The 27,804-nt window shown below is 55.5% G+C and overlaps 1 protein-coding gene across 1 annotated transcript in view; it reads right to left on the bottom strand.

Moving 5' to 3' along the window:
- The window catches only part of NCS1 (neuronal calcium sensor 1), a 66,926-nt gene that overhangs the window by 22,107 nt on the left and 17,015 nt on the right, over positions 1–27,804 (bottom strand). The window contains exon 2 of the mRNA XM_030920174.1: positions 15,097–15,121. Coding sequence (XP_030776034.1) covers positions 15,097–15,121 — 25 coding nt within the window. The remainder of the gene's footprint in view (positions 1–15,096; positions 15,122–27,804) is intronic.

Raw genomic sequence — 27,804 nt, 5'->3', positions numbered from 1 at the left:
CTGTGCTGACAGGGTGGTTCCCCTGGCAGGTCGGCCCAACCATCCCATTTCACAGATGCGGGCACTGAGGCACAAAGAGATCAGGTCCACAGCAACGCGTGAGACTCGGAGCCCACCCTGCCTGTCCTGTCCTCTGCCCTGCCGGCCAGTGTGCGACCCCAGCATCCGTCCCTCCCATGCATGTGATGTCCGCAGGCCCACCCAGAATCCCTGCAGCCTGGCAGGACTCTCGGGGTCTACTGACCTCTGCTCAGCCCTGAGGTCTGTTCTGAGCTCCTGCTTGGATCGGCCAAGCAAGAAGGAAGCAAAGCACATGGATCTCAAGTCCCTTCCCGCAGCAGGAGGAAGGGACCCAGCCACCCCGCTCCTGGCCCTTAAAGCTGCCTTCTCTCTGCTTCTTTTGAGTTTCTTCTGTTTCAGCCTGGCCCATGACCCCAGACCGCCAGGCCAAGATGGGCCCCTGGGCAGGAGAGGGAACATGCCTGGCACCAGGACTTAATGACCCATGTGGGGGCACACCCAGCTGTCACCAGACCTCTCTGGATGCCAGGCGGTTCCTTCTTCTTCGTGCAAACCTTCTAACTTATCCAAATGACTCTGTGTTACTTGAGTGATTCTAAAAGGTTATTAAAAACAATAAAGACAAAACAAAAGGCACCCAAAAGCATCCCTGCAGATGGCTCACAAGGGACTGCTCTAAGGAGACGGAGGCTGTGCACAGCGCCAGCACAGTGAGCAGCTGTGGAAGGCTGGCAGTGAAGGTCTTTGCAGAGGGAAACCGGCTTCAGTGGGGAGCCTTTGGGGGCCTATCCGGTTACCCCTGCAGAGGTTATCACTGTGGGGTCCCAGCTCCCTTCTGTGCCATTAGCAGGGGCCCCAAGAAGCCCCCCACGAGGCAATGCCCATGAGAGGGTGCCCAGCCTGATATTCCAGCTTCCTCCTGCCAAACACCCCATACTCCACACTCAGACTTCAGACAGACTCCTCTGTCTCCTTGACAGGAAGAGAAGTCCTCCTCTTCTCACTTGGCCTCAACCTGTCCCCTGGCTCCGGCCTGCCTGGCCCAGCTGTAGCAAGAATCCTAAGTCGGTGTAGCCAGAATCCCCACCCCCACGATATCTGATCAAGTTCCTCGTCCCCGCTTCATGTGTGAGTCTTCGTCCGGCCTCCAGCTTCAGCCTGACCAGTCAGTTCAGCAGGAATCGCCTGCCCTGGAGGCCTCCTCTTAGTTTCCATCCACTGACCCCTCACCTGTTCATTGGCTGTGAAGCCTCACTTTTCCTCGCATTTGGAGCTGAGTCCACTCTCTCCCGGGTTGTGATAGTCCTGACACCTATTGCAAGAGTCCCAAAAGAAGCCTTCCTGGCCATTTTAAGAAGCGTCGGAATCTCGCTTTCTTTAACATGGGCCCATCCAGTGTCCTGCCAGGCCCCAGCTTAGATGCTGCTTCTTTCAGGAAGATGGCCCAGCCCCAGGTCAGAGGCCTCGGGACCTCCTCTGCACCCCTGCCCGCTCGTCTGTCCCAGCAGAGAGTGGACCACGCTCTACCATATGTGCCTCCAGGTCAGTCGCCCCCTGACACTGCCGTGCCCTGATGACCCGCATGAGGCCTGGCATGAAACATGGACCTGGGGCATGTTTGTCTGGTGAGGTGAATGAATAAACACACAAACTGCCAGGCAGGGGCGGAGGGAGCAAGAGCCCAGTTGGTGTCTGGCTCCTTATTCCTGAGCTCCATGGAACAGGGACATCCAGAGACCCTGGCGGAGACCTAAGAGCTCTGTGGGCACAGTTAGAAAACCACTGATGTGTGGCCAGGTGTGGTGGCTCATGCCTATAATCCCAGCACTTTGGGAGGCAGAGGTGGGCAGATCATTTGAGGTCAGGAATTTGAGACCAGCCTGGACAACATGGTGAAACCCCATGTCTACTAAATATACAAAAATTAGCCAGGCCTGATAGCAGATGTCTGCTGTAATCCCAGCTACTCGGGAGGCTGAGGCAGGAGAATCACTTGAACCCAGGAGGCGGAGGTTGCAGTGAGCCGAGATCACGCCACTGTACTCCAGCCTGGGCGATAAAGTGAGACTCCATCTCAAAAAAACAAAAGAAAAGAAAAGAAAATCAGTGATGTGCTCCCACCCTCTATGTATGGAGATAGGCCCAGAGAGGGAGAGAGACAGGCTGAAAGTCACACAGCAAGTCACCAACAGAAACAAGGCTCAGACCCAGGGCTCCTGCCTCCCAGGCTCCCTCCCTGCCTCACCCACCCCTCCGGCAAGCCAGGCTGCACCGCCCCCGTGTAAGCGCATGGGTAAAGCGACTGCTACCCAAACATTACGTAACCCCCTCTTCATCATCAGAAGGTGGAGGAGGGAGCCTGCCTCAACTGGAGCAGAGAGACGGGATGGGGGGGTCTGAACCTTCCCAGACACCCCAGCCGCCCCCAGGCCTCTACCACCCTGCAAATCATAGCTCTGAGGCTGGGATTTCACGCCATGGTCCCAGCCTGACGTGCCACCCATCTGCCACCGGCTGGCTGAGTCAGGACCCCCTGAAGCAGCTGCACACCCCCTCTTGCAGTGAGCACCCGAGTGAGATGCTGGCTTATGATGAAGATCATGCCCAAGAATTCTGTCCCCAGGATGCCTGAGATATGTGACTCCATCCCCCACCCCTGGTCCAGGGTCAGGTTCCCACAGGCCCCGGCCTCCTCCTTCCCCTCCTGCCATTCCCGCCCTCTCCCCTTCAGACAGGCTGCCGCCAGGCCTGCTCTGGTGCCGGGACACGGGCCTGTGCCCCTGGCCTGGCCCTAAGCTGTCGTGCTGGGGGAGGACTCTAAGCAAACCCCTTCCCCACAGCGCCCCTCAGTTTCCCTGTGAGTAAAGTAAGTGGCTCATACTAGATCAGGGTTTCCCCACCCCAGCACTCCGGACATTCAAGGCCAGGTCTTTGTCGTGGAGGCCTGTCCTGTGCATAGTAGACGTTTAGCAGCATCTCCAGCCTCTACCGGACAGATGCCAGTAGCACCCCCTGCCCAGGTTAGGACAATCCCAAGTGTCTCCAGACATTGCCAAATATCCCCTTGGGGGCAGAACCATTCAGGTTGAGAACTACTGGACCAGATGGTCTCTGGGGACTCCCACGAGCTCAGGGGATCCACCATAAGCATCTGTGATTCTAACAGCTATTCAGGAGACCTGAGAGCCAGGCACGGGGCTCTGCGCTTTCCAGGTATGATTCTGTCCCATCGTCCCAACGTCCAGGAGGCGAGGCCAATCCCGCCCACTTTACCAATGGAGAAACTAAGGTTTCTAGAGGTGAAGGCCCCTCCTGGCTCAGGGCGTCCATGCGGATGTCTTCTGCATGGTCTGCTCTTCTTCCCCCTCCTCACCTGCCTGACTCCGCTCACCGCTTCCTTCTCGGCACCACAGCATCTCCCTGAGAGAAGCCCCTCTGATGACCCCAGGCTGAGTCACACTCCAGGACACACTCCCAGCACCCCATCCCCTGGCTGGGCCTTGGTGGCACCTCGAGCAGCTATGTCCTCAGGAATGATTTGAGTGACCTGTGTAGTGACAGGCCAGTGCCTCGTATGGGCCGTTGAGGCAGGAACCCTATCTTCTAGTTCACCTCCAAACCTGCACCACCCACTTCTGTGCCTGGCAAACATAGTAGCCGCTCAGTTAATGTCAGAGTCACACAGCTAGCCAACGAGGTGGCCGGGACCAGAGCCCAGACTCTAGAATGGGAGCTGCCTCTGAGCTTGGTATCGGGAAGGGGAGAGAGGGGCCGGCTCTCCTGGCTCTGCCCACCTCTCTGACAGCTTGGTGGAGGCCGAAAGTCCTCCATAGGGCTGTTTTCTTCCATATCTTCTGCTTGATTTCAGACCCACAGTGGAAGGGACAGGAGTCCCAGCATCATTGCTGGCTCAGGCCAGGCCAGGGCAGGGGAGTAGAGATGGCACCAGGAGCAACCTGTTATCCCGAGTCTCCCTGCAGACTGGCAACTCAAGGTGCTCAGCATGGTCAGGGGTTCAGGGCAGGATCTCGGAGACCAGCCCCAGCATCTTCAGGCTCCAGAGGATGGATGGCTCTGAGGGTCCACCGTGCAGGCCCCCAACTTCAGACAGGTGCTTCATGTGTGCAAGAGAAAGGGGTGGCAGAGGGGTCCCTATGACTATCATTATGATTGGGAATCTCCGTGATTATTTTCACTGGTGGCATTGAGCATGCAGGAACTCTGTAATATAAAACAGGAGGCCGGGTGGGGTGGCTCACACCTGGAATCCCAGCACTTTGGGAGGCCGAAGCGGGAGGATCACTTGAGCCCAGGAATTTGAGACCAGCCCGGGCAACAAAGCGAGACCCCATCTCTCCATAAAAAAAAAGAAAAAAAAAATTAGTGGAGCCGGGTGCGGTGGCTTGTGTTTGTCCTCCTAGCTGCTTGGGAGGCTGAGGGAGGACGGTCCCTTGAGCCCAAAAGTTTGAGGTTGCGGTGAACTATGATCACACCACTATGCTCCAGCCTGGGCAACAAAGCCAGACCCTGTCAGAAAAGGAGAGGAGAGGAGAGGAGAGGAGAGGAGAGGAGAGGAGAGGAGAGGAGAGGAGAGGAGAGGAGAGGAGAGGAGAGGAGAGGAGAGGAGAGGAGAGGGCAGGGGAGGGGAGGGGAGGGGAGGGGAGGGGAGGGGAGGGGAGGGGGAAAGAAAAAGGTGTTTAATTTTTTTGTTTGTTTGTTTTAAGTTTAAGAAACTGAAAAAGAAGGGCTCAAGCTTCAGTCCTGGCTTGATCCTGCCCCACTCTTGACCTGTGTGTGACCTGAGGCAGGTGACGGCTCCCCTCAGAGCCTTGATTTCCTCATCTGTGAGGTGACAGCCAACCTTATACCTTTCTTTCAGGCCCCTGAGTAGGCCTGGACAAACAAGCTGAGACTGTTAACACCACAGGATGTCCTGAGCACTGGCCATGCCACAAGCCCTGATCTATGATCTTCCACAATACCAGAGCCAGCGGCCGGGGACAGCCCAACCCCTGTTACCTCGTCCCACCAGCTGTCCCAAGAGGAAGGTTCTACCATACCCTCCCGAGTCCCCCACTCTGGCCCCATGGGAAGTCCTTCCCTTTCCCAAGACTGAGTCTCGCTCTGTCGCCTAGGCTGGAGTGCAAGGGTGCAATCCTCACTCACTGCAACTTCCACCTCCCAGGTTCAAGCAATTCTCCGGCCTCAGCCGCCTGAGTGGCTGGGACTACAGACACCCACCACCATCACGTCCAGCTAAGTTTTGTATTTTCAGTAGAGACAGGGTTTCATCATGTTGGCCAGGCTGGTCTTGAATTCCTGACCTCATGATCTGGCCGCCTCGGCCTCCCAAAGTGCTGGGATTACAGGCGTGAGCCACTGCGCCCGGCCATGAAGTCCTTCTTAACACCCAATCTCCTAGTACATGGGCAGAAAAGTACCAAGATCCCTCACTGCCCCTCCCCACCCAGTAACTCAGTCCAAGATGCGTATGCAGAGGCCACACCTCACACAACCTTGTTCATGAACAGGGTCTTAACTCTTTGGGGTTCAGAGACCCCTTTGGGGATTAGAGAAGAGCCATGGCGCCGGGCCTCAGAGGCAGGCCCAGGCTATGAAGAACGGGGCCTGCGATCCCCAGCCATAGGAAGCCGAGGTTTCTGATACGGTTGACTGTGTTTGGGAACCAGCTCTTCAAGACAGGGTAGAGATGAGAAAAGAAAATCCTAGATTCAACAACGGCGTTCTTACACTTCTTTAAAAGGGAAGGGGGAAGGGAAGAAAAGAAATCTGTCATTTCATAAAAATCCTGAAAGCTGACTTGCCACTTTGCAAAACAGTTCCCACTCCAGCGCTGGGGCTCCTCCCACACCTCCCACCTTCTCTTCCCCATCACAGCGCCAGGCTGGGTGAATGCCCTCGTCCACCAGGAGACTCCAAGTACCTCGCCCCCCTCAGTCCCTGATGCCCCCCAGCAACCAGCACTGGCTTGGCATAAAGTAGGTGCTCAGTAAAGATGTACTGAATGGATCAGTGAACAAATGAATGAATGATTGAATGTTCCCAGAACACACGGGTCCAACTCCAGTTTGGCTTCTAGTTCTCTGAGGGCCTGAGAAAGCCCCCACACTGCTGGACCTCAGTCTCCCAAAAGCCCTGGTCCTCTAGGACTTCCCCTGAATTCGCCACTCTCAGCTCCTGCAGGTTCGTGTCCTCTGGGATCCTGCTAGGAGGCCAGCCCTGCATCTCCTGCCATGCTGATGATACTGCGGCAGCTGCTCTCTGCAGTACAAAAGGTGGGACAGAGATTGCTAGACGGATAAATCATAAAGCATAACCCCAAGCTGCAATCAGCCAGGCGCAGCAGGGACGGACGCAACGGCAGGCTCGGCAAATTATTCTCCCATTATCTCTTCAAACAACTCCCTCCAGTGGCATGCCCCTCCCCACACTCCCTTGAGACGTGGAGTAGGGTCCCAAACAGCCATGAGATGGTTCCTCTTCCTTTCCCTTCCCCCCAGTAGCCTCCGGTTTTACGGGTTTCCCAGAGCGAGAAAGCAAGAAGCCAGCAGGTCTGAGCCCCAATACTCGGGACCACGGAGGCAGAGGGAGCTGGACCAAGACTCCACACACACACACAGAGCTGTGTGACCTGGGCAAGGGTCTCCACCCTTCAGAGCCTCAGTCTCTTCATCTGTAAAATGGGGCTGCTCTTCAGATTCTCCACACGGTCCCATTCCATCAGCACGGTGCCTGACCGAAGGAAAGCCCCCAGTGTGTTGCTGAGCCTGTCTCCACGCCCACTCTGCCTGGAGCGGCCCAGAATCAACAGCTCACCCTGTTGATGCGAGTACAGCATTCCTCCGGCTTCCACCGGCTACTTTTGCTATCATATTGCTAGGATATTTGGTTATTATAAAAGTAATAAAAGCCATTGCAGAGCCAGGCACGGTGGCTCACGCCCGTAATCCCAGCACTTTGGGAGGCTGAGACGGGCAGATTTCCTGAGGTCAGAAGTTCGAGACCAGCCTGGCCAACATGGTGAAACCCTGTCTCTACTAAAAATACAAAAATTAGCCGGTGTGGTGGTGGGTACCTGTAATCCCAGCTACTCGGGAGGCTGAGGTAGGAGAACCATTTGAACCCAGGAGGCGGAGGTTGCAGTGAGCCGAGATTGCACTACTGCACTCCAGCCTGGGCAACCAAGTGAGACTCTGTCTCAAAAAAAAAAAAAGTTGCAGAAAATTTGGAAAATAGGACACATAAGCCACCAGAGGACACCCGCCCCCCCCACCTCACACACCCACAACCAGCCTCAGCCTGCGTCCATCCCATCTTTCTTCTCTGCCTACATTTCTTCCATCACGGACTGGTGCCCGATGATGGTGTGTACCCTGCTGTCTCCACTCAGGATAACGTCCTCATCACTTTCCAGGTGATTACAGAGCTCACAGTCACCTTTAGAGGCCTGGGACCTGCCATTTCTTAAGCAGCCCTCATTGTGGTTCCTGATCTCCCACGATGGTGAACTGGGCTCAAGTGAGCCGGAACTAAGATAAAGAACAAGGGATGGGGAAGCAGGGAATACCGGGCTGACTGCAGACCCGGAAGCTGGCTGTGGACACCAATGCTGGCTCTACCTCTCAAAGCCTCCAGCTTCTTCCCTCTGCCAAATACAGACAACGGCACCAGCAGCTCAGAGCTGGGAGGCACCGAGGAGCTGGCACTGTGGGACGCCCAGTGCGGAGCCTGGTGCAGGGTGAGCGTGCCCAGTTGGCCTGGTCCGGGCCTCCTATTGCTGTGCCCTGGCCTGTGCTCTCCTGGGGGACTTGGGAGCCGACTGGCACTGGACCCCGAGTTCTAGCCCAGGCTCTGCTTCTACTGACTTCGCAGCCCAGGACAAATCACAGAATCACTTAAGACCCTGTATCGCAGCTGCTATATGTCAGCACAAACCCAGATGACCCTCGATTGTACAGGAAAGACAGGGACCTCCTCTCTGAGCAGCTGACTAGGGGTGAAGGTATGACTATCGAGACAGAACGAGCCATGCCGAGACTGGAGGCCACAGTCTCCTTAGCAAAAGAAACAGTAGGGACAGAGGCTCTGAGGCGGGATGAGCTCGGCACAGGTGAGGGACAGCAAGTGTGGTCAGTGCACAGTGACCCAGGGGAAAAGTTGAGGTCAGAGACCTCAGGGAGCCCCGTGGGCCACGCAACATGCTGGGGCTTTATTCTAAGTGCAGTGTGAAGTCACAAAGGGGCGGTCCCACTTTCCAAAGCTCCAGCAGAGGCTGTACGGGGCCAAGAACAGCAGAGCCAGCATAGACAGGCAGCAGCCCAGCGAGGCCAAGGCCGTGGCACCACTGCAGACCAGGGGCTCGGACCGGTGTGGCCAGGGGCTGGGATCAGATTCAGGATCTGCTGTCTAGGGGAGGCAGGCTGGCTGGGCTGAGGAGCTGGACATGAGGCAAGGGAACAAGAGGGCTAGTAGCATGTGCAGAGAAAAGGGGAGCCACGCACACGTGATGAAGAAAGAGAGACAGGAGGCCACTGAAGCCGCTTCCCCTGCTGAAGCTGCCCCAGCGCTTCTCAGGTGGGAGAGGAAAACCATGTCCACTGTGGCCCACTGCTCCCTAAATGTCCCTCCCTCCTGCTGCCGCTCCCACCCCAGATGGCTGGGCCCTCCACTGCTTGTTGCCCTGAAAGCCTGGGCTCAGGAATCCTGAGTTTTCCCAAAAGAGAGGCAGGCATGGGTGGAGTCTCTGGCTGTTGGGTGTCCTGAGAGTTGTTCAGAACAAGAATGGGGCCGGGCACGGTGGCTCACACCTGTAATCCCAGCAATTTGGGAGGCTGAGGTGGGTGGATCACCTGAGGTCAGGAGTTTGAGACCAGCCTGGCCAACGTGGTGAAACCCCTATCTCTATTAAAAATACAAAAATTAGCTGGGCATGGTGGTGGGGGCCTGTAATCCTAACTACTTGGGAGGCTGAGGCAAGAGAATAACTTGAACCCGGGAGGCAGAGATGGCAGTGAGCCGAGATCATGCCACTGCACTCCAGCCTGGGCAACCGAATGAGACTCCATCTCAAAAAAAAAAAAGAAAGAAAACAAGAACAAGAACGGGTGCTGGCGGGAGGCCACGCTGAAAAAGCGCCCTCTGAAAATGGGCCAGGGTGTTTAGGATGCAGGTGGCCACCTCATTTGCCTTCTGTGCAAAGGACACAGGGGACGGTGGGCCCAGTGGATCTAGCCTGTGAGTAGACAGGCTCATGCTTCAGTCCCGGGTTCACCAGTGAGGTTTAGGACAATCGAGGAATAGCAAATTGGTCTATTTTGTGCGGTAACAGCAGTTCCGCTGGCTCCCAGAGCACAGAGCAACATACTCTGTGATCCATTACTGATGTCTGTCATGGGCACAGAGGGCAGAGTGTCACTGTCTAACCATCCCTGGTCGAGCATCGCCCCAAGGGGATGGGACCATTCTGAAATACAACAGTGAGGTGGGTGGTGGGCTGACCTAGGAGAGCCAGAGAAAGGCATTGGTTCAACCATCTCCTAGCCTTGAAGGTACTGCCACAATGAACCATAGGATATTTACTCGAGACACACAGAAATTTTCTCTGCCAGAAGGCAGAGAAAATACCACCTATTTTCTTTTTTTTTTTTTTTTTTTTCTTTTTTAGGACAGGGTCTCACTCTCACCAAGCTGGAGTATAGTAGCACAATCAGAGCTCACTGCAGCCTTGACCTCTGGGGCCCAAACGATCTTCCCACCTCAGCCAAGTAGCTGGGACTATAGGCATGCGCCACCATGTCCAGCTTTTTTTTTTTTTTTGTAGAGACGAGGCCACCTTATGTGCCCAGGCTGGTCTCAAACTCCTGGGCTCAAATGATCCTCCTGCCTTGGCCTCCCAAAGTGTTGGGATTAAATGTGTAGGCCACTGTGCCCAGGCTTTTTGTTTGTTTTTTGAGACAGAGTCTCGCTCTCACCCAGGCTGGAGTGCACTGGCGCGATCTTGGCTCACTGCAAGCTCCGCCTCCCGGGTTTACGCCATTCTCCTGCCTCAGCCTCCCAAGTAGCCGGGACCACAGGCGCCCGCCACCATGCCTGGCTAATTTTTTGTATTTTTAGAGAGATGGGGTTTCACCGTGTTAGCCAAGATGGTCTCGATCTCCTGACCTCGTGATCCGCCCACCTTGGCCTCTCAAAGTGCTGGGATTACAGGCTTGAGCCACCGCGCCCGGCCGTTTTGTTTTGTTTTTAAGAGACGAGGTCTCACTCTATTGCCTGCAGTGGGGCAATCATAGCTCACTGCAACCTTGACCTCCTGGGCTCAAGCCATCTTCCTACCTCGGCCTCCTGCATAGCTGGGACCACAGGTGCATCCCTAAAGCAGGTTGCTTTTTTCTTTGTAAGTTCTTTAGGGGAAGTGCCCCCACAGTGAGGACTGGGCCTCCCACAGCTGAGGGTCCCTGTTTTGTTGTGAGAGCCTCCACACTGCCCCCTCAGGCCAGCCTCCTTGGCTCCCTGCTGGTCCTCTAATGCACCAGGCTCATGTCCCCTTCCCAGCCCTTGTCCTCGCTGTTTTCTATGCCTGGGTGGATATGACCCAGGTTCCACCACCGAGTCCTTATTGTCTAGGTTCCAGCTCAAATGTCAGAATCCCAGAGCAGCCTCACCTGACCTCTCCCTCCTAACAAGGCCCCTACCCCGCCGTGCTCAAATCTTCAATTCCCCACAGGACATTTCTCAGCCCACAGTGACTCCACTCTATACTCACGTGTATGTCGGGGCCTGGGGTTTTATCCAGTTTGTGGTATGTCCCCAGGGTGTGGGACAGTGTCTGGCACAGGGAGCACGCTCTATTGATGCTTGATGAGTAAACAAAAGTCACTCACTGCTCTGGGCCTCAGTTTCCTCATCCGCCTAATGCGGAGAAAGTCCTCAATCTCAGGGCTCAGTGGGTTCCACTGATGATGTCAGGACCGTGATTACTACCGTTACTGACACCAGCAGAGAGAATGTTTCCTAGGCTCCGTTCCAAACGTCTTATATGAATTAGCATATTTATTCTTCACACTACTCCTAGAAAGTTTTACTATTATCACCCTCCTTTTCCAGATGGGGAAACTGAGGTCCTAAGAAGTCTAGTCATTTGTCCAAGGTCACTCAGACAGGAAGTGGACAAGTCAGGAGTCAAGCCCAGAGCCGGTCGCAGTGGCTCGCACCTGCGGTCTCACCTACGCGGGAGGCTGAGTCAGGAGGATTGCTTGAGGCCAGAAACTCAAGACCAGCTTGGGCAATATAGTGAGGCCCCAGCTCTACAAAATTTTGTTGTTAAATAATTAGCCAGCCATGGTGGTAAGTGCCTGTAGTCTCAGTTAATCAGGAGGCTGAGTGAGGAGGATCTCTTGAGCCCAGGAGGTCAAGGCTGCAGTGAGCTTTGATAGCACCACCACACTCCATCCAGCCTGGGCGACAGGGCAACACCCTGTCTCTGAAAGAATAATATTAACAGTAATTTAAATATATGTAATCCCAGCACTTTGGGAGGCCGAGGAGGGCAGATCACGAGGTCAGGAGTTCAATACCAGCCGGTCCAACAGGGTGAAACCCCATCTCCCCTTAAAAAATACAAAAATAATCCCAGCACTTTGGGAGGCCGAGACGGGCGGATCACGAGGTCAGGAGATCGAGACCATCCTGGCTAATACGGTGAAACCCCGTCTCTACTAAAAAATACAAAAAACTAGCCGGGCGAGGTGGCGGGCGCCTGTAGTCCCAGCTACTCGGGAGGCTGAGACAGGAGAATGGCGTAAACCCAGGAGGCGGAGCTTGCAGTGAGCTGAGATCCGGCCACTGCACTCCAGTCCGGGCGACAGAGCGAGACTCCGCCTCAAAAAAAAAAAAAAAACAAAAATATTAGCCAGGCTGGGCACCTGTAATCCCAGCTACTTGGGAGGCTAAGGCAGGAGATTCGCTTGAATCTGGGAGGCTGAGGTTGCAGTGAGCTGAGATGACACCACTGCACTCCAGCCTGAGCAACAGGGCAATACTCTGTCTCAAAAAATTAAAGAAAAAAAAATTTTTTTAATTAAAAAAAAAGCATTCAAGTTCAGCCTGCCCAGCTCTGGAGCCCAAGATCTCAGCCACTCTGCCACCTGCGGCTCCAGGAGAAGGCCCAGGTGTGGGCAGGGGAGGACGCCAGGGGAGCTCAGGCAGGTCTCCGTGTCTTCATCTATGATATGCCGAGGTGCCACGATGGAGTCATCTCCTCTGGGTCATTGTGAGAATGAAATGAACGAGGCTGTGTCTGAGAGCCTGCCTGGCTCCCAGCAGTGCTTGGGAAGCGTCCCCATCTCTCAAAGACAAACCTCCTCCTCTTTCCTGCCTTGAAGAGACCCAGGCAGACAGCTCCTGGTGTCCCCTCCTCAGCCCCCAGGCCCCTGAGACCCCTGGGGAGGTGCCTTGGTTATGAGCTGCCACAACTGGGGCCAGGGCAATGGGAGGGGGGACAGCTGCTCATGTCTGTCCCTTACCGGCCAACCAGCAACTCTAACCACTGCCCTCCCCTGCCCTGGCCCTCCTTGGGAGATGCTGAGTTTTCTCATGGTCCCCAGAAGACTCCTTGCTGCCCACTCACTTATCCCTCATTCAGATATTCACACTGGAGGCTGGGCACAGTGGCTCACGCCTGCAATTCCAGCATTTTGGGAGGCCAAGGCTTAAGCCCAGGAGTTCGAGACCAGCCTGGCCAATATGGTGAAACGCCGTCTCTAAAAAACATAGAAAAATTAGCCGGGTAGCAGGTGGGTGCCTGTAGTTCCAGCTACTTGAGAGGCTGAGGCAGGAGAATCACTGTAACTGAGCTGAGATGGCACCACTGTACTCCAGCCTGAGCAACAGAGCAGAGACTCTGTCTCAAGGGAAAAAAAAAAAATATATATATATATATATATATATATATATACGTGTGTGTGTGTATGTGTGTATGTATGTATGTATATACACACACACATATTTACCCTGGAGGCAAGAGCTCAGTTTCTGGAGTCTAGATGCCTATGGTTCATCCCAACCCTGCCACCTTCCAAATGGACTTTCTCTGAGCCTCAGTTTCCTCATCTGCCACATGGAATGATGAGCTCTGTCAATCCCCAGTACTACTCCCAGAAGTCAATGGCAGGCCGGGTGCAGTGGCTCACTCCTGTTTAATCCCAGCCCTTTGGGAGGCTGAGGCGGGTGGATCACTTGAGGTCAGGAGCTCGAGACCAGCCTAGCCAACATAGTGAAACCCCACCTCTACTAAAAATACAAAAATTAGCGGGGCATGGTGGAGCACACCTGTAATCCCAGCTACTCGGGAGGCCGAGACAAGAGAATCGCTTGACTCCAGGAGGCAGAGGTTGCAGTGAGTTGAGATCATGCCACTGTACTCCAGCCTGGGTGACAGAGCGAGAGACTCCAACTCAAAAAAAAAAAAACCATGGATTTGAAGCACCAAGGGTGATGCCTGTTGGGGGCCGAGCACCCACTGTGGCCAGGCCCTAGGGACACGGCCATGAACAAGGCCAAGCTAGCCAGTCCTCAGAGCCCCGGCGGGACACAGAGAGGGATGAAATGCTTACCTGCTGCATTTCGTCCGTCATCGGCTGTCCCAGGGAGGCACAGGGCAGGGGGAACCCAGATGGGGGGGTTTCAGTGGGGGAGGGGGAGGGGCTGAGGAGATAACAGCCCAGCAGGCACGGGGAGCAGCCTGGGCAAACATCAGGAAGCCCCCGAGACAAAGGTGAGTTTAAGGAACAAACAGCAGTTCAGGCTGGCCAGAGGGTAAAGGCCAAAGGTCAAAGGGCAGAGGACACCAGACTGCAGGGGTCAGCAGGGCCAGACTGAACCAGGCCTCGTAAGCACATAACTGTATCAAGGGTGAGGACTTCACCCCAAGGTCCCGGGGGGGGGGTGTTTACCAGACGCCTGGCATAGTCAGGTTTTTGTTCAACAAAGATCCCTCTGGCTGGCGTGTGTGAAGGCAGGGAGAACATGTACGGATGGGGAATCTAGGGAGGCTTCATGGAGGAGGTGACTTGGGCTGAGCCTTGGGAGGGGCAGAGTTCAGATGGCCCGGCAAGGAAGGCAGGCATTCCAGGAAGCAGAGCCACAGGGGTGAAGACCTAGAAGGAGGGCGTTTCTGGGACACTCACCCAGGGAAGTGCAGAAGTGGAAAGTGAGAGCGGAAACTCAGCCTCAGGATGGGGCACCTCCCATCAAGGGCTCAGCAGAGCCAGGTAAGCCAGCATAGCTCTGCCCCATCTGCAGCTTGGACTTGAGGCAGGGAGGTGTAGGGAGTGGCCCTGGAGGCTCCTGGGGGTGCCCGGCCCTGCCAGGCTTGACTGGAAGGTCTCCAGGCTCACCGCCTCATGTCCCTACGTGCCGCCCCTGCAGCTCAGCCACCTTACAGGGTGAGCCTCCTGTCTGCTCCACATTCCACAACAACAGACAATACGCCGCCCTCCTCCCCCAGGCCCAGCCCAGGCACCACTCATCCATTACAGGCCCCACTGATCCCTCACTGCCACTTTTCCATGTGCTCCATGACGTACGGCCTCGGAATCCTTATCACGGCCCTCCAGGCAGCTACGACTGATGAGAGCTGGCATCCAAGTGCAAACTCATTCGCCATCCCTGATCCAATCAAATCGATCATTTCACAGAAGGGGCGATGGAGCCCCAGTGAGGGGAAAGGACTTCTCAAGGTCACAGAAGGACTTTCTTATCCAAACCCTTCTCTTTGGTGAGCAGGGCCTGGAATCGATCCTTCAGGCCTTGGTGGTCCCTAAAGACGCAACTCAAAGCCAGGACCACCAACAAACACCCCAGCGCCACCCCCAACCCAGTTCCACTGAAACCACGTCAGTCCCGCAAGGACAAGGGCCACTGAACAAAGGCTGTCCAGATCCCATGCTCAGGGGCCCCTCCACGTGCCCCCGTCCTGGGCAGCTGGACTGATGTCCCCATCAGCACAAAGCCCACACCCCCAGCCCCTCCACGGTTTGAGAAAAAGCAGCTACTCACCACTGCTGGACCTCCTTCTCGGTAACTGCAAGAGAAAACAGAAAAGCAGGCTTTTAGCTCAGGGAAGGTGTCCCAGGAGATGGGCAGACATTCACTGGGGGGCCTCCCCTCCAGCCCTCCCTTCCCCATGGGCCATGTCCCTGGGCACCAGCCTGCTCTGGATGAAAAATCGCTCCCTTGGTGAGCAGTCCCAGCCAGGGGCTCTGCACCCACCACCCCAGCAGGGGATACCGGCCCCACCCCTTACCAGTGCCCACGTGCTGCCTGCCACTGCCACCTGCTGGGAGAGCCCCCAGGAACGTACTGTGGCATTCAAGGGTTCGCTTCTCCCACAGCCCTTGCTCCCAGGCCAATATCTAAAACTTACTCTTTCCCATCTCTCAATCCCCGGGGACGGGAAGTCAGGGAAGGCCTCGGCTTCCCCAGGCACTCGGCTGCCCCGCCTGTGTGTGTGGGGTGGGGTGCGGGGCTGGGCTGAAAACGGGCAGCTCTCAGCAGAAGGGTGGACCACCCTCCCCTACATTCCCTCTCCGTGGTCAGCCCGGGCTCTTTCCCTGGGAAGACATGAACACAGCTGTGAAGCAAAAGCTGACAGAGGCCACAGAGAGCGGCTGAGCCTGGAGCCAAGCCCACGTACCCATTCTTTACTGAGCCATGAAACAAACAAAAATGGTTTTTCTGAAAAGTACAGAATCGTTTCAAGTTGGAACCAAATCAGTGTTCTCTCTAAAGTCACCAAACAAGAACATCAAACCACCACCAAGGCCACCCTTGCTCCCCGCCTGTGTGAGCGCAGGACGGCTCCTCCGGCACTCCCTGCCTCGGGCGTCTCATCTGTAAAGTGGACATCATAGTATCAGCGCCTGCCCCACACAGACTTGTTGTGGGGACTCACTCATAAAGGCACGGAAGCTACTGGATCCCCGGGGATGCCAGACACCTGGAAAAGTCAGGCCTGGCGTCAAAGAATGCAATTTTCCAAGAGAAAGTTTTGGCAAAAGGGATGGGGTAGGGCCCTCAAACGTGCTCGATACTGGCTTGTGGAATGAACGAACGAACGAACGAACGAACGAACGAATGAATGAATGAATGAATGAACGAACGAACGAACGAATGAACGAACGAACGAACATGAACAGACAGGAAAGGGGTGTCAGGTGGAGTTCAGATGAGTAAAGGAACTGGAATCTATTCCCAGGGAAGTGGGAAGGAAGCCCAAAGAGGTGTCTCTGAATTGTTTGTGCCTGACCAGACTTGAGGAAGCCGCTTTTCAAAAACCACTCAAAGCAAGCTCGGAACAGCTGCCAAATACCAAGAGCCTGCCGCAAGCCCGAATCTGCGCCCAGGGCGGGCCTCTGTGCTTTGGCTCAGCAGCTCTTCTAACAGCATGGAGGGAAGATGGCGTGACTCTGCCCTGGCTCCAAATGTGGAAACTGAGGCACAAAGAGATCAGGAAGTGGCAAGGCAAGGGTCTGACCTTAGGTCTGTGGCTCAGAACCTGGCAGCCAGGTTCCTGGGCATGTTAGACGCCTCCACCCCCGTGCTGGTCAGCACTCTCCTCCCACAAGCCCAAATCAGAGATGGAGGAAGAGACCTGTCTGCAAGCAGGCCTCGGATAAAAGGAGAGGAGGCAGGCCGGGCGCGGTGGCTCACGCCTGTAATCCCAGCACTTAGGGAGGCCGAGGCAGGCAGATCACAAGGTCAGGAGATCGAGACCATCCTAGGCTAACACAGTGAAAGCCCGTCTCTACTAAAAATAAAAAACATTAGCCGGGCATGGTGGCACGCACCTATAGTCCCAGCTACTCGAGAGGCTGAGGCAGGAGAATCGCTTGAACCCAGGAGGTGGAGGTTGCAGTGAGCCAAGATCGCGCCATTGCACTCCAGCCTGGGTGACAGAGCGAGACTGTCTCAAAAAAGAGAGAGAGAGAGAGAAGGCAACAGTGGGAGATGCCGGTTACCCAGAGGGCCTGGAGTCAAAGAAAGCAATTTTCTGAGATAAAGTTTTGGCAAAGGGTATGGGGCAGAAAGGGGTTCAGGATTCGGCATGGGGGTGGAGAGGGAAGGTGCCCTTGGTCTGATCCAGGCTGGTTGCCTGGGCCTGCCCCCAACACCCGCTGTGATGGCAGCTGCGGCCGTGGGGCGGATGCTGGAAGCTCAAACCTGGAGACACAGGCGACCCATCACAGTACCACCAGGAGCTCAGGGCCACAGGGGCTGAAGCCAGACCAGACCGCCTGGGTTCAAATCCGGCCCCACAGGGCACTGTGTGTCCTTGGGCAAATTGCTTCCCCTCTCTGAGCCTCAGTTTTCTCATCTGTGAAATGGGACTGTTGGGGAAATTGAAGTGCTTGCCACTCCTCAGCTTCACAAAAACCCCACAGGGAGGTGTGACCCCGTTTTCCCAATGAGGAATTGAAGTTTCGACGGGTCTGCTTATTTGTCTGGGATCACCTGAGGTCCCTTTGCAGGAAACAGCAGAGTCAGGACTGTGCCCCTAGAGATCAGGATGGAGGCCCAATTGGGTAAACCCCCTTGAGTCTGCATGACCTTGTGTGACCTTGGCAAGGGGTGGCAGCATTCGACGTAAACAGCAGGAGCTGGGGAGCATGATCACTGCTGACCTCAGGCAGGCCTCACAGCACCAGAGAGGGGCTTCCCTGGACCCCCAGCTCAGAAGTCCCACTCTCCCTTGACACCCCCCACCCATGTCTCCCAGCAGCCCTCCCCCAGGGTTCTGCCTCAGCCTCTGCGTCCTTCCTCACCCCCAACTACCCTCCCAGGAAGCTGCAGGGAGGTGGGAGGAGGGCAAATGACTAGGGCTCCCCCCATTAGAAAGGTCCCCCCACAGAACCCTGGGTGATCAGCAGGCGGCCGAGCCCCAGGGAACCGGAGCTAGGGTGGGGAAGATAAGCCCTGCCCATGGTTTAAGCAGCGAATTGACCTTCAAGAAACAGTTGAGGCTGGCAGGTGTCCCCTGGCACCCAGCCAGGGCCCAGCAATCCTAACTGCTTCACTGTCTGGGGCCTTGGAGGGTCTTTTTTTTTTTTTTCTTGAGACAACGTATTGCTCTGTCACCCAGGCTGGAGTGCAATGGCGCAATCTTGGCTCACTGCAACCTGCGCCTCCTGGGTTCAAGTGATCCTCGTGCCTCAGCCTCCCAAGCAGCTGGAACTACAGGCACACACCATCATGCCCAACTAAGTTTTGTATTTTTAGTAGAGACAGGGTTTCACATGTTGGCCAGGCTGGTCTCAAACTCCTGATCTCAAGTGATCAATCTGCCTTGGCCTCCCAAAGTGCTGGGATTACAGGCATGAGCCACCACGCCCAGCCGTGGAGGGTCTTGAAGGACAGCAGGCAGGGGCACATCTCTGGGGTCCTGGCCACCTGCCCCCAGCCCTCACGCCAGCCAGGGAGTTCTGGCACGGGTCAGGCTGCCCTTTGTCCAAACCCCAACCCGCTACTGAGCAGCTACCACCCCAACCTGGAGAGGAAGCTGAGCTGGGGGAGGTGACTGGAGGAATGTGCCCACGGTCACGCCCTCAGTCTGGGTTTGCCCATCACCAAGGCCTATGTCCTCAACCATTCTGTCTGGGCTCCCAGAAGCTCAACTCTTCCAAGATCACCTTCGAGATCTTTCTCTGTCCAGCTATCCAGTGATTCACTCAGGATTTTTCTTGAAATCATCTCAATTTGCTTTTACTTAGCTGCTTAATCTAGCTTCAGCCTAAGCAATAATATCCACAAAGTTACCAGTAACTCTGCTGGTCATATCTTTTCTAATACACAACAAAAAATATAACAAATTCGGCCGGGCGTGGTGGCTCAAGCCTGTAATCCCAGCACTTTGGGAGGCCGAGACGGGCGGATCACGAGGTCAGGAGATAGAGACCATCCTGGCTAACACAGTGAAACGCCGTCTCTACTAAAAAATACAAAAAAAAAAAACTAGCCGGGCGAGGTGGCGGGCGCCTGTAGTCCCAGCTACTCGGGAGGCTGAGGCAGGAGAATGGCGTGAACGTGGGAGGCGGAGCTTGCAGTGAGCTGAGGTCCGGCCACTGCACTCCAGCCCAGGCGACAGAGCAAGACTCCGTCTCAAAAAAAAAAAAAAAAAAAAAATATATATATATATATATATATTATAACAAATTCATTGGCCGGGCACGGTGGCTCATGCCTGTAATCCCAGTACTTTGGGAGGCTGAGGCGGGCGGATTATGAGGTCAGGAGATCGAGACCATCCTGGCTAACACGGTGAAACCCCGTCTCTACTAAAAATACAAAAAATTAGCCGGGCGTGGTGGCAGGCACCTGTAGTTTCAGCTACTCTGGAGGCTGAGGCAGGAGAATGGCGAGAACCTGGGAGGCGGAGCTTGCAGTGAGCCGAGATCGAGCCACTGCACTCCAGCCTGGGTGACAGAGTGAGACTCTGTCTCAAAAAAATAAATAAAATAAAATAAAATAAAAATTATATATATATATATCAAATTCAAATAAAAAGCCACCGTCCTTGATCAAACCTGCCCCGCCTCCTCCGATCGTGAAACAGCCCAATATCGTGTACCCCTTAATTTGATGCAGTGGAAGGGCACGTTATCCGTGGCGGTCTCCCGCCAAAAACAATTAACCTGAGTCTAACCACAAGGACATAATCAGACAAATCCAGGCTGTGGGACATTCTACAAGACAACTGACCAGGACACTTCAAGTCAGGGCCAGGAAAGCCAAAGCAAGTCGGAGGATTGTTCCAGAGAGAGTCTAAACAGACAAGGCAACCAAATGTAACTCAAGATGCCTGGATCAGGTCCAGATCAGCAGGAAAAAACAGTTATCATGGCTGTCACTGGGCCATCTGGGAAGCCACCGCACTGTGGACTGGCAATTAGGTGCTGCCATGGGGATGAGGCGAGTGGCGGTAACAGCACTGAGACTAATGCCCTTTCTCTTTTCTTTTTTTCTTTTCTTTTCTTTTTTTTTTTTTTTTTTTTTTTTTTTGAGGATTCTCCCTCTGTCACCCAGGCTGGAGTGCAATGGTTGATCTTGGTTCACTGTAACCTCCACCTCCAGGGTTCAAGCGATTCTCCTGCCTCAGCCTCCCGAGTAGCTAAGATTACAGGCACCTGCTACCATGCCTGGCTAATTTTTGTATTTTTGGTAGAGAGAGGGTTTCACCATGTTGGCCAGGCTGGTCCTCAAGTGACTTCAAGTGATCCATCCACCTCAGCCTCCCAAAGTGCTGGGATTACAGGCATGAGACACTGCGCCCAGCTTTGGAGATGTGCCCTGAGCTATTCAGGGGTGAGGGTCAGGACGCCTGCAGCCTCTTGTGACATGGTTTAGAAATATACACACTCACATATATAGACAGAGAGGGGACAGATGCAGCAGAGCTGGGGACTTGAGGACATGGAGGCATTCCTACACCACCACATCAATGTTCCTCTTGACTTTTCAAAATAAAAAGTTGAGAGAAATGTTTGTCCTCTTCACTCCACAACCACTGTGCCTGCCTCCCCTCCCCACTGCACAATGCCAGGAGGGGTGGGGGGGCCTGCCCAAGGTCTTGTGCCCCCAGCAGTTCCGACGAAGACAGGCACTGGGAGGGAGGGAGATGGGGGACAATTTGGGGGTTCAGCTTCCCTTTGCCCAGATGCCAGTGACCTTCCCAGGCTCCGGCTCCCAGTCTGGCCCATTTCCCCCTCCTCCCAGAGCCTCTAACCGCATGTAAAATAAACAAGGCCTCCGCCTCTGCCTCCCTCGGTGGGTCTGGGCTCCAGGCTCCGGGCTCAAGGCTCAGGGCTCAGGGCAGGGTAGGAACGCAGGCAGTCCTTGCACAGCTTATTCCCTGGGTCCCTGGCCTGCATCCTGACCCCACTGGGGTTCCTCTGACTGTTCCGGTCTCTAGGCCTTCGTGTTCTGCCTGGGACACTTCGTCACCTCACCTTTTCTGCCCAGGGAACCCCTATCCATCTTTCAAAGCCTAGCTGGGCACAAGCACAATGGCTTATGCCTGTAAACCCAGCACTTTGGAAGGCCAAAGTGGGCAGATTACTCGGGGCCAGGAGTTTGAGACCAGCCTGGCCAGCATGGCGAAACCCTGTCTCTAGTAAAAATACAAAAATTAGAAGTGTGTGGTGGTGCACGCCTATAATCCCAGCCACTAAGGAGGCTGAAGCATGAGAATTGCTGGAACCCAGGAGGTAGAGGTTGTAGTGAGCTGAGATCACCACTGCACTACACTCCAGCCTGGGTGACAGAGACTGTCTCAAAAAAAAAAAAAAAAAAAAAGCCCAGCTGGGATGCCCCTCTTCTAGGAGGCCCTCCTGACCCTGCCTTGGCCCCTTGAGAAGCCCCCTTCACATGAGGTCTGTCTTCCCATGAGTTCCACAACAGAGGGCCAATGGGGGTCTGACCAAGGGGGTACCGGCTGGGCTGGGGGGGCAGTGGTGAAGTAGAGTGGTCCAGAGAGGGCCTTGGCCAGCCCAGCGAGCACTTCAGGCCAGGGTTCCCTCCGATCTGTGGTCTTGGATGAGTGACTCCGCATCTCTGAGCCTTGGTTTGCTCATCCGTAAAATGGGACTCAAGCGTCTAGGAGGAAGAGGTGGGACTTGTGCTCAGCCCAGTGTGTGCGAGATAGAAGCACTTCTCCCCCTCATCTTCCCAGCTGGACGCTGAGCCAGCAGAGGCCAGGGCACTTCTGGCCTATTCTAGCGCCACTCTCAGAGCCCGGCCCAGCACCCTGTACACAGGGGACAGAGAATAACCCCTGCTGATTCCTCCATTGTCATCCAGCCACTGGGCTGGGTTTAGAACACGTCCTCAAACGTGTTTCTCACACGTTGACCTTCACAATTTCATCTGATTTTGGTCAAATTTTAAAACGAACTGTCATTCTCCATCACACTCTGCCTTCAGGACTGCAGGCCCAGGCTCATACCAAAACCAGGATTTAAAACTGGCAATGCGCCATGCTTTCCACGGGACCAGACAGTGAGAAGCTCTGAGCTGTCATCCTGTCGGGGCCACTTGAAGGCTGAGTGATTCCAAACAAGTTTCTTAACCCCTCCGAACCTCCAAGTCCTCACCTGTAGGATGGGGTATAAACTCCTACCAGGCAGAGCCATTGTCAAGGTTGTTGAGGAGTGGATGGAGAAGTCACAGCCGACACAGGGCCCTGGGAGAGGGGGAGCTGGGCATCCACTCTACTCCCCTTCACTGACCCCCCAGAGACCCAGGGCTGCAGAAGGGGAGGGCAGCTGCAGGCTCAGAGCAGGGAGTGGGTCTTAGCCTTCGCCCCATCCCCACGCCCGCAGACTCCAGGCCCATACCCCACAGCCAGGAAGCACCCTCAGTGCCCACAGCCTCCTTTCCACCCCAGCAGCGCTCCTGAGGTCCCCAGCTCCCCTACTCCAGCTCCGCCTCCCTTCCACACAGCTCTCATCTGCCAGGAACGAACACGAGAGCCAGTCCCAGGAGCCCAGGAGGATGTTGAGTCTGATTTTGATTTCCCTAAAGCAAAACACCTCTCTCCTGATTGAAGCTCAGCTCAAACACGGTGGGAGCAAAAGGCAGGGGCTGGCAGCCCCCTCCCGGCACCGGCTGCAGCTAGAGGCATGGAGGGCAGCCAGCCAGGCCAATCCAGCCTCTTCCACCATCCCTCCTGGGGCGGACCTGGCCCTGGATCCATCTCCAGGGACAAGGGCTTCCCGTGTGTCTCTGTACCTGCCCCCCAGCCCTCCACCACAGCTGAGGGAAAACCACATCAGCAAGGGGGACTTTGGGTTTGAGCAGCACAAAAGCAGAAAGCAGGGCCTGGCCACGAATGACCCATCTTACTAAATCAGACAGTCCCCTCGGTCCTGACACCTTTGATCACTGACTGTCCTCCTTCCAGAAGTACAGCTGGCCTCAGAAGCTCCTCCCAGGCCCACGCCTCTCCTGTGCTCAACCTCCCAGCACCAGGGCCCCTCCAAGTGCCCAGCTCACATGCTCTCTAGGGGCGGCTCTGCTCCCCGTACCCCTCACTCCCAGTCTCCTCCCAGCTGGCCCCTCCCGCAGCTCAGCCCCCCCGTCCAAGCTCCTCACAGATGGGGCCCAGGGGCCCTCAGGCTCCACGTGGCCCAAAGGGATCCCCTGGGCCTCCTCCCAGGTATCCATCCTAAGATCTCCCTACAGGCAGTCCTGCACCAACTGCAGACAAGTCCCACCCAACCTGGCTGCCTCAAAAACACAAGAATGCCTCCACTGTCCAGGGCTGGCTGGACGTTGCCCCCACACCACCCCAGCTGCTGCGCCAGCCTCTTCTCAGTCCCCACCCCATCCCATTCTCCCATCCAGTCCCCACCCACAGCTGCCAGCATCCCTAATGTGGTCATATCCCTCCCCTCCTAGAACCCTCCTCCAGAGGCCCCAGTGCGTCTCCAGCCTCTCCAGCCTCCCCCGGCCCCTCCTCACAGCACCCTGAAGCTGTGTTCTCCCAGCAGCACCTGAGAAGGCCCCTCGGTACCAACTCCTGAGAATGGAGGGCTCTGCCCTAAGCCCTCCCAGGGCAGCAACAGCACAGCTAAGTAAGAGAGTGGAGGGAGTGTGCCGCTGGCCGCACCCTCCTGCCCCGGAGCCGGGCCCACCACTGGGGAGGGGCAGTTCCTCAGAGCGAAGACGGTGGTGGTCTCTTGTAGGACCTGGACTCCAGGGATCTGACACTCCCTTGCTGTATGACCGTTTTCTTCTCCAGTTTGGGCCTCAGTTTCCCCATCTGTGAAAGGGGACATTACTGGCTGTGTCAGCCATGGAGTTCTACACACTCAGAAGGGGGAAGGACAGAAAAGGGAGCGAAACACCTACCTGTGGGGTTCCCACCCGGGGTCCTGCTACACTCAAGGGCTGAGGAGCAGCCACCTGCTGCTCCAATCTTCCAGGTACCCTAAGCACCCAAAGCCTCAGGTCACTGCCCCCTCCCGCTGCAGCACCGGCTCCTGGGGATCACAGCACCTCCCTGGAGTCACACGGCAGTGTCGGGGATATATGCTGGTGTTCCTGGGACAGGCAGGGAGCCCTGGCTGCCCAACTTTGCTCCTGACCCAATGCGTGAATGTGGCCACGCACCCTCCCCTCTCTGTCCCATGAAAGAGCTCAACTTCTGAGACCTCCAGGCCCCCCAGCTCCCACGCTCCTCAGAGTGACCTTCAGGCAACAAGTAAATGAGGTGCTAGAGCGCCTCATTTCCCACGGATGACAGGCACCGTGTCCAGGAACAGCAGCCCCCGAGAGGGCTGGAGTGAGAACAGGAAGGTGGGCACAGGCTCTGGGCCAGACAACGTGGTCGGGTCCCAGACTCATTAACCCTGGACCTTGGACAAGGGCTGCAGCCTCTCCTCTAAAATGGAGTGCTCGGCGGCGCTGCCTCCAAGCTCAGAGTAACGTGACAGCAGACACAGGAGCTGCCTGGCACGAGGCAGTCAGCATGATCATCACTGCTGTTGTACTTATTGCTCGATGCCCCTGCCAGGGTGAGAAGAGAGACCACCCCCTACTCCCAATCCCATACCTGTTTGCCACCACTGCCTGGCTAAAGGGTAGCTGGGCCCCAGCACCGGGCCTGAGCTGCCCCAGAAAGGAGGCTTGGCCTGCTGCTCAGAGCTCCCAGGCACTCCTGGCTGAGCAAAGCCACTGCTGGAGCCCCTCGCCCTGACCCACTCGCCGCACATTCCCCAGCCCTTCTGCCCTCCCCTCTGGGCTCCAGCCCCCCATCCCGTGTGCCCACTGTGGGAGTGGCAACCCAGCTTCCTTGGCAGTCACTGTCTCCACCCCAGTTCACCGAGTGCCGGCCAGGACTAGTCCAGCACTGGGCTGGGGCACACAGCGGCCGGCAGGAAAGGTGGGCAGGACCTGTCTGCTCTGCTGCCCGTTCCGAGCAGGCCGCCCGCCAGGGCCATCAGACTGCCACATGCAGCGGTGAGCAGCTGTGACGGCCGCTGTCGCCATCGGTTGCTGACTGCGATCTGCCCGGCACCAGCCTGAACCCTCATTTCATTAAAGTCTCACACAGCCCAGGAGGCCATGGGCTGTTGCTGTGTCTGTCTCAGGATGAGGCACCTGGGCTCATCAGGGGAGCCCCATGCCCACGGCCATCCAGATGACCAGGCTCTGACCACCCCCCACTGGCCCCCACCTCCCTACCTTACATCCCCACGGCTGCCTCGCCTCCACGTAAGAGAGGCCAGAGCCTCTGGGCTGGCGGGAGGAAGGCTGAACACTCGAGTGGGGGGTATTTCACCTGTTGGGGGATCTCCCGGCCCACAAGGCCTGTCTTCAGGAATGGCGAGTAGATGGCAGGTCCCTGGCCCTGGAGGGCAGACTCAGGCCAGGGCCAGGTGACCTTCTGGCCCAGCTCCTGGAAGTTGCTCTTCACCGCTCCATGCCCAGGCCTGGCTCCCCTGCCCGAGGACCCCTAAAGCCAGGCTCTCGGCTTGGAACACACAGTTCAGCAGAGATCACCCAGGGCCTTTGCACAGACGGGTCTATCCAGTCGCTGCGTGGCCTGGGTCAGCATGCTCCCTACCCCCCTGTCAGGGGCCAAAGAGAGGATACAGGTCACAAGCACCGAGCCCAGCACATGGTGGGCGCCCTAGAGATGCTGTGCTGATGAGGAGTCGTGGGGTCTGAATAAAAAGTCAGAGGGCCAGGCCTTGGGGCAGACACCAAGATGGGAAGCTGTTGCCACTCCTGCAGGGAGGGGAGCCAGTCAGGAGGCTGCTTAGAGTTGCTCAGATTCAAAATCAAAGTCCCGTTTCCCTCTCAGTCCCTCGGGATCCTCCCCGAGGCCCTGTGCTGACAGGTGGTGGTCCCTGCCAGCCCACTTCGAAGAAACTGAGGTTTCACAGAGAGGCAAAGCACTTGACCAAGATCACACAGTCAGGGGTGGAGGAGTGGAGATGGAGGCCAGGTTTATAGAGTCCAGAGTCCAGGCTCAGGAAGGCTTTAGCCAGGAGACATCATCCCCAAGGATGATCCTGCCCACCTCCCGCACGCTCTCAAAGAGTTACTGAATCTTTGGCATCTCTGACGCCCCAAAAAAGTGCCGTTGGTGCTGGCAGGCAAAGGTCCTCAGTATCTGCTGATCTGTTAACTTGCTTTGACCAGCTGAGGGACCCAGATCAAGTCACACTGACATAGGTTCAAATCCCAGTTCCACCACATTCCAGCTGTGTGACATTGGACAAGTCAGTTAACCTCTCTGAGCCTTGGTTTTCCCATCAGAAAACTAAGGGCGATCAAACCCACCATAGTTACATAAGTAGAAAAAAGATGGAAAAGAACCAGGTGAAAATGCACACAGTGGCCTCAGAGAAGCTGTATGAGAAATGGTTTTGTTCTCTCTGTGTGAGTGCCTGCTTTTGTCCGATTTTGACCTTCCCCAACGGCTGGGTGCTCCATGGGGCAGGATCGATGCCTGCCTAAGTTGCAGCCAAATGGTAGCATCTGGCATGTAGTAGGTGCTCAGTGTATGTGTGTTCTCACAGAATGCATGTTCTTGTTTTAGGTGGGTAAGTTGGAAAGTAGACAGGGCTACTTTTATTTTCTAAAACCCAAAGTTATTCCTGGCTAGTAAAGGAACTTGTTCCAGTGACCACACATATTCTCTCTCTCTCTTTTGCATAAACATATAAGAACTGCCCCTTGGCTCAAGCCATCTTTCCTGCCAGAGTCAGCTCAGAATCTTCCAAAAGGGAGTGAGCCACATCTTCTGCCTCTTCGGGGTCTTCGAGACCTTGGGAAGGTTTTTTTTTTTTTTTTTTTTTTTTTTTTTTGAGATACAGTCTATCTTCTAACTCAGTCACCCAGGCTGGAGTGCAGTGGCACGATCTCAGGTCACTGCAACCTCCACCTTCTGGGTTCAAGCAGGTTCAATGAATTCTCCTGCCTCAGCCTCCCGAGTAGCTGGGATTACAGGCACGTGCCACCACACCTGGCTAATTTTGTATTTTTTTTTTTTTTTTTTTTTTTTTTTTTTTTTTTTTTTTTTTTTTTTTTGAGACCGGAGTCCTCGCTCTGTCGCCCAGCTGGAGTCAGTGGCCGGGATCTAGCTCACTGCAGCTCCGCCCTCCCAGGTTTACGCATTCTCCTGCATCAGGCCTCCCGCTAATTTTTGTATTTTTAGTAGAGACGGGGTTTCACCATGTTGACTAGGCTGGTCTCGAACTACTGACCTCAAGTGATCCGCCCAACTCAGTCTCTCAAAATCCTTGGATTATAGGCGTGAGCCACTGTGGCTGGCCAAGACCCTGGGGAAATCTTTATGTGTGGAGTCTTCTCAAGACTCCTGGTGGGGACCCTCTCAAACATTTCAGAGCTGAGTCCAGCACTCAGGTATTCAGATCAGTCCCATTCTACAAGCATTTCCCAAACACTGCCAAGGTCAGACATTATGGAAGGCACTGAGGCAACTGACCTACTCAACAGAAAGGGTCTTTGTCTAAACTGACTCATTCTTTAGCCCCTGTGTGACCTTGGGCAGCTAAATTCACCTCTCTGAGCCTCAGTTTCCTTAGCTGTAAAAAGGGAATAGTGGTGGTCACAATACCTTTCTTGCAGGGTGGTTAAAGGAACAAACAGAATTTTCACCCCTTCCTTCATCCAGCAATTAATTTCTGAGCATTCTCAATGGGTCAGAACCTGAGCCAGGCTCCAGGGACACAGCAATGA

Source organism: Rhinopithecus roxellana, chromosome 16, assembly GCF_007565055.1.
Source record: "Rhinopithecus roxellana isolate Shanxi Qingling chromosome 16, ASM756505v1, whole genome shotgun sequence".
Lineage (NCBI taxonomy): Eukaryota > Metazoa > Chordata > Mammalia > Primates > Cercopithecidae > Rhinopithecus > Rhinopithecus roxellana.
The sequence above is the reverse complement of the archived record's forward strand: the minus strand, read 5'-3'. Positions and strand labels throughout refer to the sequence as shown.